The sequence below is a fragment of the Haliotis rubra genome, unplaced genomic scaffold, assembly GCF_003918875.1.
Source record: "Haliotis rubra isolate DU_JTF1 unplaced genomic scaffold, ASM391887v1 Scf559, whole genome shotgun sequence".
Taxonomy (NCBI): Eukaryota; Metazoa; Mollusca; class Gastropoda; order Lepetellida; family Haliotidae; genus Haliotis; species Haliotis rubra.
This window is the reverse complement of record NW_025767256.1, coordinates 178175-188960: the sequence shown is the minus strand read 5'-3', so window position 1 is coordinate 188960 and position 10786 is coordinate 178175. Positions and strand designations below refer to the sequence as shown.

Below are 10786 nucleotides of genomic sequence, written 5' to 3'. Positions count from 1 at the left end.
ATGGTACGTATCGCGATCCTGAGGTCACGATATGGTACGTATCTCGGTCCTGAGGTCATGATATGCTACGTATCGCAATCCTGAGGTCACGATATGGTACATATCACCATCCTGAGATCACGATATGGTACATATCTCGATCCTGAGGTCATGACATGGTGCTTATCTTGATCCTGAGGTCACGATATGGTACGTATCTCGATCCTGAGGTCACGATATGGGACGTATCTCGATCCTGAGGTCATGACATGGTTTGTATCTCGATCCTGAGGTCATGATATGGTACGTATCTCGATCCTGAGGTTACAATATGGTCTGTATGACGATACTGCATTTCTGACATTTTGAGTGGAACAAGCAGCCATTTCCTGGATGGCAAGTTGATACGCTGTGGCAACCATAGTTCCAATCCCCACATGGGTACAATGTGTGAAACCCATTTCTGGTGTCTCTCCCTCCTCCTTTCTCTCTCTCTTCCCCTGTGGTTTTTATCAGAAGAGAATGGATATGTAACATGCACATGAATATGCAAAGGCCTTGACATATGGAGCAGCCGATGCTGAAATTTGATATATGTGAAACTATTGTTTCAGGTCGCCGAGACAAGCAGCTAGGAATAATTGTTGGTGTCACCATCGGCATCGTCTGCATCGTCATCTGCATTGTGGTCATCGTTTTTCGCAACAGGTAGGCACGCAAGTCTTTTGGCAGCAAGTTAGAGCTGTGTCACGACATGACAGATAAAACAGAAATCATCTAACATCTGGATCACTGGGTGACATGTGTCCTGTCATGTTGCCATGACATGACATGATGACAAAACTGAAAAACCCTTCAAAGCAGCATTAGCCCATTCAATACCATAGGAAGGTAAACCAGCCAAGATCAAGGCGAGATTAAACTGACTCAGTCAGTGTATCTCGTCAGTGTATCTCTGTTCCCTACACCTGTGAAGATCCGGGATCAAATTGGTCTTCAGCAACCCATGCTTGTCTCCCCATGAAGATCCGGGATTTAATTGGTCTTCAGCAACCCATGCTTGTCGTAAGAGGTGACGTAAAGGATCGGGTGATCAGGCTTGCTGATTTACTTGGTTGACACATGTCATAGTATCCCAGTTGCGTAGATTGATGCTCATGCTGTTGATCACTGGATCGTCTGGTCCAGACTCCATTATTTACAGACTGCCGCCATATAGCTGGAATATTGCAAAGTGCAGCACAAAACTAAACAGTCATCAACAGCATGAGATTTTGTAAGAATATCTGACTATTCTGCAGTATAACATTTCTTTGTGTCAACTTTATTTACATTCCTCACTGACTGGACGGTTTCTTTAAAGGTGTTTCAGATCCCGTGAACCTCCGCCCATTTACCATGGTAACGGCCACCTTCCAGGCCATGGCAATGGTCATGCTGTTCACGTGACGACCAACCGCCTCTCGGTGCAGAGTTCGGACATCGAGGCGCTCACGCCCATGTTGAACTCACTGCAGGAGAACACAGAGTCAGATTCTAAGGTACGATCAGGAAGTCGGGCAAGTCATTCAGTGGGTTCCTAAAGATAGTTGTCAGGACGGCAGCATTTTATGTCTCTCACATTTTGGACAGGCTATGAAGATTAAATGTCATGAAAGCATGATGGTTCCATTTTAATGATCTGCACAACAAGCACTGTTATTGGTGAATAATAGTGACACACATTTCATGTTCTGTGAGTAACGTTGCTCTTTGAGAGTGGACCCGTGAAGATCCGAGTTGGAATGGATCTTCAGTAACCAATGCTTGTCGTAAGAGGCGACTAAAGAGATCGGGTGGTCAGGCTCACTGACTTTGTTGACACACATGTCATCGTATCCCAATTAAGTATATTGATGATCATGCTGTCATCACTGGATTGTCTGGTCCAGACTCCATTATTTACAGACTGCCGCCATATAGCTGGAATATTGCAAAGTGCAGCACAAAACTAAACAGTCATCAACAGCATGAGATTTTGTAAGAATATCTGACTATTCTGCAGTATAACATTTCTTTGTGTCAACTTTATTTACATTCCTCACTGACTGGACGGTTTCTTTAAAGGTGTTTCAGATCCCGTGAACCTCCGCCCATTTACCATGGTAACGGCCACCTTCCAGGCCATGGCAATGGTCATGCTGTTCACGTGACGACCAACCGCCTCTCGGTGCAGAGTTCGGACATCGAGGCGCTCACGCCCATGTTGAACTCACTGCAGGAGAACACAGAGTCAGATTCTAAGGTACGATCAGGAAGTCGGGCAAGTCATTCAGTGGGTTCCTAAAGATAGTTGTCAGGACGGCAGCATTTTATGTCTCTCACATTTTGGACAGGCTATGAAGATTAAATGTCATGAAAGCATGATGGTTCCATTTTAATGATCTGCACAACAAGCACTGTTATTGGTGAATAATAGTGACACACATTTCATGTTCTGTGAGTAACCTTGCTCTTTGAGAGTGGACCCGTGAAGATCCGAGTTGGAATGGATCTTCAGTAACCAATGCTTGTCGTAAGAGGCGACTAAAGAGATCGGGTGGTCAGGCTCACTGACTTTGTTGACACACATGTCATCGTATCCCAATTAAGTATATTGATGATCATGCTGTCATCACTGGATTGTCTGGTCCAGACTCGATTATTGACATATAGATTGTGATGACAAGAGCTGAGGTATATTTCAGCGGGGTGGTACCCTGATTGTGATGACAAGAGCTGTGGTTCGTTTTGGAGGGGGGGGAGTGTTACGCTGATCGTGATTACCAGTGCTGTCATTTGTTATTACATGCCAGGGGGATATAGTCGACGCCTCATCTGTTGCTCTGTCTGTCCGATCTTCCGTAATAATTTTGTTTTGAGCAACTCAAAATTTGATAGATACTAAAGTGGTGCCTTTTGCTATTTTCAGATTTTTGTCATTTGCATTTTTCTTGGTTTCCATGTCAACGTTTTGGACTTAGTCTCAAAAGGTAGGGGTGGGCTTTGTTTAGGGTCCTACCCTAAGCATGATGATGAAAGCTGTGTTTTGTTTCAGGGGGGCGGTACCCTGATCGTGACGCCAAACGGAGTGCGAGTGAACGGGATCAGTCACAGTTTGCAGAACGGACATGTGGGCAATGGTCATGTGATTAGGAGGGACGGTAATGTGCATCTTGGCAATCGAGGCAGCTCAGAAGTAAGTACCCCAATTACTTGCAGAGGCTCTGTTACTATGGTTGTGAAGCACATCGTCCCTAATGTCACACACACTGCTGTTGTGCAGTGTTGCCCCTTTAGTGTGCTACAAACCTGTGATTGGTTCGAATCCCAGACAACCCTGAGTATTTTTCTTGGTTTACCAGTACCATAGCCATGTTTGTTAGTTTCTGCAAGGTGTAGATATCTGCTACAGATATAAATCCAGCTTTCCAATCACACAAAGCTCACATGTTGTATATACTATCCAAAGATGCGTTTGGGAAACTGAATTGTCTAAAAATGTCACCCAGTTTCCTTTAAACTCAAGATACAGTTTGATCAAAATCATTTGCTAATTCATGATTTGTTGAAGTTTATGATTCCTTTTCCAACAGTGAGATTTATTTGATTCAGACTTGCTATATTGGAACTCTAATGTCGACAGGAGATAATGTCTTCCTATCTCTCAGATCAGTTTGTGGAGGGGGACCAATTATGTTAGTGCTCCTAGTGGGATCTTCTTAGCAGGAAGATCGGTTGGTGGAGGGTGACCAATTATGTTAGTGCTCCAAGTGGGATCTTCTTAGCAGGAAGATCGTTTTGTGGAGGGCGACCAATTATGTTAGTACAAGTACTGGGATCTTCTTAGTGTGAAGATCGGTTTGTGGAGGGGCAATTAGGTAAAGTAAGTAATGCTTATTACGATCTTAGTGGGAAGATCGGTTTGTGGAGGGGCAATTAGGTAAAGTAAGTAATGCTTATTACGATCTTGTTAGTGGGAAGATCGGTTTGTGGAGGGGCAATTAGGTAAAGTAAGTAATGCTTATTACCACGATCTTAGTGGGAAGATCAGTTTGTGGAGCGGCAATTATGTAAAGTAAGTAATGCTTATTACGATCTTGTTAGTGGGAAGATCAGTTTGTGGAGGGGCAATTGGGTAAAGTAAGTAATGCTTATTACGATCTTGTTAGTGGGAAGATCAGTTTGTGGAGGGGCAATTGGGTAAAGTAAGTAATGCTTATTACGATCTTGTTAGCACTAAGTTTGCTTTGTGTAGGGGGACCAAGGTAATGTCATTAACTGGAGTAAGATCACCTTGGCACACAGGACCCTGGTCCATGTGGTTCCTAACCTGTGAAGATCTGCTTTGTGTAGGGGGACCAAGGTAATGTCATTAACTGGAGTAAGATCACCTTGGCACACAGGACCCTGGTCCATGTGGTTCCTAACCTGTGAAGATCTGCTTTGTGTAGGGGGACCAAGGTAATGTCATTAACTGGAGTAAGATCACCTTGGCACACAGGACCCTGGTCCATGTGGTTCCTAACCTGTGAAGATCTGCTTTGTGTAGGGGGACCAAGGTAATGTCATTAACTGGAGTAAGATCACCTTGGCACACAGGACCCTGGTCCATGTGGTTCCTAACCTGTGAAGATCTGCTTTGTGTAGGGGGACCAAGGTAATGTCATTAACTGGAGTAAGATCACCTTGGCACACAAGACCCTGGTCCATGTGGTTCCTAACCCATGAAGATCCGGGTTAGAATTGATCTTCAGCAACCCATGCTTGTCGTAAGAGGCGACTAACAGACTTGCTGACTTGGTTGACACATGTCATTGTATCCCAATTCTGTAGATCGATGCTCATGCTGTTGATCACTGGACTGTCTGTTCCAGACTCGATTATTTACAGACCGCCGCCATATAGCTGGAATATTGCTGAGTGCTCACTCACCCATGTGGTTCCTATTAACAATCTGGGACTTCAGTTGCTACAATGTGTCTGTTTGTTTCAGGAGCATCACGGGCTCATCGCTGCGGTCCAGGCCTCATCTGGGAGTAGCCCTGGCTCTGCGGGTCGAGAGATGTCCACATATGCAGGGGAAAGTCTAGAAGAGATTGATGGGAGTCTGGAGGACGAGAGTCACATGACCTCTGTTGTCAAGGCACCCAATGGGGAGGCAGCCATGTTGAAGGTGACCCCCAGTGAAGGAGGAGACACAACCCGGATCTCTCCATCTCGCCGCGGGGGCAGCAGCGGCGGCGACGACGCGGCGGCATAGGGCCAGCTCAGGCAGCATCTTCATCCCCAACCCTCAGGAACAACGGCAGCGGCGGCAGCAGCAGCAACGCAGCTGACAGCACTACCTCATCTCACCTGCCAAGCAGCAACACAACCTCGAGGCGGGATCAAGGTCAAGGTCACAAGGACCTACCTCCCACCCCTCCTCCACCTCTCGAAAGCAGCAGCAGCACCCAGAGCAGTACCTCAACTCAGGAATCTCCGGTGGGAGCCGGGACACATGTTGACAGTCTGCCCCCTAGAGTCGGGGCAGGGAAATTACCTCATTTGTTTGTACGTGATGGAACATGGGGAGGTTTAGAGCAATCGGACTCCGTGGTGTAGTGGTGCTACACCACACTGCTAATGATAAACTTGTGTTGTCTACAAACTGACCTCATTCATAGCGTGGCTGCTGCCCACACACCCACTTTCCGTCTCTCCGTTACCTGCAGTGGCAGGATACATGAACAGACGAATGGAGCGATGGATGGTGGGTGTGGTGCCCTGGGGCCACGATGCGGTGTACTACTATCTTCCTGTGATGCGGGTATTATATACACTTTTTTACTTCTCCTTTTAAGAGTGATCAAGTGGCAAACGTGAACAGATGATACCTCATTTTTAACTACCAACAACTTCTGGAACTGTTGCTATGGAAACAGATCATCTCCTCAGAGACTTGTTTTATATTGTACCTCTTTAGCTGTTTCCATGACAATGTGTCATGGTTCGGCCAACAGCAATTCATTTGGACTGAGGTGCAAAGGGTAATGTTGCCAATGGTGTTGCTATGGACATGATGGGTGTTGCTAAGCTCAGGTCAACTGTTGCCATGGAGACTGAAGGTATAGTGTGGACTAAGTGATGCATGAGGATGGAGAAAGGCAGCTCCTCCTTGACACAGCTACATGTTTATGGATCAGGACCAGCACTCCCCGTGGTCAAGGTCACGGGATGTTCAGGGTCAAGGTCACAGGATGTTCAGGGTCTGTGGTCAAGGTCACTGAAAGTTCAGGGTCTGTGGTCAAGGTCATAGGATGTTCAAGGTCTGTGGTCAAAGCCTCGGAATATTCAGGGTCTGTGGTGTCCACACTACACAATCACCGCCAGGACCACGGTGTTCCCATGCCACACTACCATCGGACTCAAGCCACTGCTGCTAGGATCTGCAAAGAGACGTACGGCGGCAGCTAGCGATGTCGTATCCCATGTGTTTTTCGTCAACGGTTATAGGGAGAGGATGCTGCCACTGATCCCTCTCCTCCAGACAAGACGGCAGCTCATTGGGGGACTCAACTCATAGTTGTAGTGTATTCCATTTTTGCTATATGACAGTATTTTACTAAACAAATCATGGTTAAATAAGGTCTAGTTGTCGCTGCTCCCGTCAGGATTGATTCTGCTCTGTGTCGTCGTGTGCGAGGACTCGTCAACCTAGGAGCCATCATTGTGTTTTATGTGTCATGTCACTTCTCAGGATGTGGCTGCACTTTTTTTTGTGTATGATGTCACTTCCTGTGTGGAACTGGTACTACTTTTTGTGTATGATGTCATGACTTCCTGTGTGGAAGCTGTTTTATGTGTATGATGTCACTTCCTCCAGTGGGACATGCTAGTTACCTCATAAGTATCTACCTCACTTCTGCAGTGGCGGCGATGTACAACGGGCGAGCGGGGAGGGAAAGCAGCGATGGTGACAAGGTGGGAGCGTTGTCTTGAACTCGGTCTATCTCAGGGAGTATCTAAGTCACTATAAACCGCGAGTCAAAATTTGACGCCTCACTTTGTCCACAGCTGCAGCTGCCACAGGTCGTCGCCATGGCAACTTGGCTGATTAGTCACCGTGCACCTGATAAAGGTGGAGGTCAACTAATAGCCAGTGTGTACCTCGAAGAGACTGACCTGCATCTGGACGCCGACCATGACGGATGACTACAACATCAACAGCAACATCTCCGGCTGACGCTGTTGTGAGCTGTCAAGTCAACCGCCTGCTGATTTAACCGGAGTGGGTCAGAATCGCTAACTATACCTCGGGAGGGGGCGGAATGTTAGTTTTCATGGTTTATGTACTGTCATACCAATCTGTATCAGCGTAGCCATCATAGGGGGACAAGCACGAGGTGGGAGCCAGGGTGGGGATGGGGTTTGGTCTGAAGCAACTACCTCTGGCATACCTACCGGTTTATTTACAACCATGGTATGCATGCTAAAAACCACATGCAAACTCACTATAGAACCCAACATTTTTCGAGTTAGATACAGCTAACACAGACGCCCTCACCATGTTGGTTTAGCGTAGAAGATGAGGGAGACTGTATGGCTGCAGCATCGGTCAGGGCAAGGGAGGGTGGGTTTGTGTTGTCAGTAGCGGACGGAAGACTTGCTGTTGTTGGCAGAATCGGTGTTCCAATCGGATCATTCATGCTCAAGAAAACTACCATTAGTGTCTTTATATTAGATTATGAAAAACTAAAGTTTTATAGAAAACAGTTTTCTAGTTTCTATGGCAACTGTATTTTAGGGGGAAGCTATCCCTGGGGAAACTGTAGCAACAGCAAGGCATTCAGACTGATGACCGACATACAGACATGGCCATATATGGCTCTCAGTTTCCTTAAACATGGCAGCATTTCTCATCTTCAGGTCTGTGTTTTTAAACAAACGGCGATGCAGTTTTTAATTTTTTTTAGAAAACTGATAATTTTCTAATATGTTTACCATTATATACCTCATCACTACTCGGGTTTCATAACCCTTCACCCCTTGGCTATGTTACTGGTACAGTCCTGGAATATTAGAGGGAGCGTACACTCTAACATAGAGGGGTGATAGGTAACTCATGGCAGGAATTGTTGGTTATTTTCATTAATTTATGATTTCACATCAGTGATCCCTGGCTCCGCCCCTCGTGTGATTCTGTAAATAACCTCGTCCCCCTTGTGACGTTGCTGACGACAACGGAACTGCACCTGATATGCATGTGTTGTGTGTACTGTGCAGCAGTAAGGAGAGTGGGCGTGTCTTCCGATCTCTTCCTCCACACACTACCCGCCCCCAAGGGTAGGTGGATGGGAACAGAGAGGGGCTGCCGCCATTCATACCTCAGCTGGGAAAGGGAGGCAACTCTATATGAACTGAAATGTACATGTTGTATGAGAATATGCCAATATCTTCTTCAATTTGTGTTTTCACCCTGTTTTTGTCCAAGCATATTATTCCAATCTGACAAATGTTGGTTAATTAGATGCAGTTGCCTCCCCTGCCAGAGATCCGAATTTAAATGTGTCTATTGTAGGATTTCTATGTAAAGTGTGTACGGTGTTTTAACATATTGTACAGGCACTTGCTAGGATGATTTATAATAATAATAATAATAACAATAATATTGAACTATGTACGTGGTAAGACAGTAATATATACATTCTTCTCCGTTTTCACAATCCCTTCTGTCTATTGCTTGTGATAACTCTGTGCGAGACCGGTGAATTCTCTGTACCATTTTTCCCTTGATAACAAGCGTAGTGAAGTTCTGCATCTGATGTATTTGAACAAGTGACAGGTAGTTATCAGTGTGGTCGAGATGGTTACACGTTAAGAAATGTTTGTTGTAGGTAAACGCCCCGTGGAAAGCATCCAATATTGTCTTGCCACCAGTGTGTGTTGACCGTGTAGGGGTTGGCATGACTCCAGTCAGTGGCTGTAATGGTACATCATGGTGGGTGCTGCCCCCTGTTGGTGGTTGAGAGAGTTTACGGGGCATATATCATCTGCACTCTGCTGAATTGTACTGTGTCTTCAGAGCTTAAAACATTATAGTTCCTTCCCGTGTTATAAAAAAAAAATATATACTGACACATTTTGAAAATGTATGGTTGATGTTATTTTAATAAGGCCACATAAACTATGTTCTTATTTCTCATCACTTTTTAACAAAAGTATTGGTCAGGCAGGCGGGTTCTATTTTTACATTTTATTTTATTTAATTTTTTGTCCAAAACCCATGATTTCTGTGGAAATATACACCTTTCCTCCGATAGAAAATCAAAACATGGAAGTGTGAAAAATTCATGCACATTCTGAGAGTCAACGTTGCATTTTCTTTAGTGTAAAAAATAAAAAAGAATCTTAGGGCCGAGTTAAATTTAGTGTTGGGCGGTAATGAGAAACAGAAATATTTTTATATATGGCCTAACTGGTAAAATAGTTGCAGTTTTCAAATTAAGTTGCTCTGTGTACTTAGATATGAAACAATCACAACAATGCTGTTCGGTTCAAATCTCATTTGATGTGGTTCATGATCAACTAGAGCAAAAACAACACATCTTGTCAGAAGCTTGAAAACACCATGATTCGAGCTTGGTGTTGGTATAGAGCATAGAGGTTGGTAATCATTAACTAAATATTGATCGATCATCGATAAATATCGATCATCGATAAACTTTCAGCAAGAATGCTAAAAACGCCTGAAAGGAATTAATATATTTCTCATCACTGGTTGTGACATGTTTATGCATGGAGTATCTCGTTCGATGTGTTCCATGATCAACCAGAGTGAGTGAGTAAGTTTAGTATTAGGCCGCTTTTGGCAATATTCCAGCAATATCACGGCAGCGTGACACCAGAAATATGCTTCACACATTTGCCCATCTGGGGAATTGAACCCAGGTCTTTGACGTGATTAGGGGCAGTGGGGTAGCCTAGTGGTTAAAGCGTTCGCTCGTCAAGCCAAAGGCCCGGGTTCGATTCCCCACATGGGCACAATGTGTGAAGTCCATTTCTGGTGTCCAACGCCGTGATATTGCTGGAATATTGCTAAAAGCGGCGTAAAACTAAACTCACTCACTCCCACAATTCGACGTGATTAGCAAACACTTTAACCACTTGGCTACCCCACCGCTCCTGATCAACCAGAGCAAAAACAACACAGGTCAGAAGCTTGTAAACACAATGATGCATTTTCATCAAGTGTCAGTATGTTTATACATCAGATTGAAAATGACAAAATGAACAGCAAACCAGAAAACAAAAATTTATAGTCTCATAGCATGGAGAAGAGTTTGGTTTTGTTTCGACAGAATAAGAAATCTATTCACAAGTGTCAATTATTTTACAAAGGTATTAGGTACCCTCAGCTTAACTTTATATGAATCAAGAAGTGTGTTTTTCTGTCTGATAGCATCTTCTCTACCCAACCCAACTAGACCTACATGCTCTGAGGAAACTTTGTTTGAATGGCATCCAACTCTATGATGTACCTGTTGTCATGGTTACATTTCAGCAAATACAGTTTTAAAGAAAAAAGAAAAAGCAACATTGAAAACCTGTCCAAGGGTTACTATGAATTGATTTTAAAATCTCTCTTCAACTGATTTTAGTGTTATAATGAACTTTTTAATGATGCTCCGCTATTGGGGCTTTTTTTATACACATGCATTTGTACGGGATGTTTTGGCATTGAGCAGTGGATGCAGAGTACCTGTTTCTATGGAGACACTTGGATCAGTCCATGGAAATAATGGAC

The 10786-nt window shown here is 44.5% G+C and overlaps 1 protein-coding gene across 1 annotated transcript; it reads left to right on the top strand.

Moving 5' to 3' along the window:
- LOC124253922 lies at positions 1-9214 on the top strand. The gene is made up of 6 exons (XM_046687770.1): positions 1-34; positions 594-687; positions 1352-1507; positions 2086-2263; positions 3056-3196; positions 4994-9214. The coding sequence occupies exons 1-6, from the start codon at positions 1-3 to the stop codon at positions 5258-5260; spliced, it is 870 nt and encodes a 289-aa protein (XP_046543726.1). The 3' UTR covers positions 5261-9214.
- The last annotated feature ends 1572 nt before the right edge of the window (positions 9215-10786 follow it).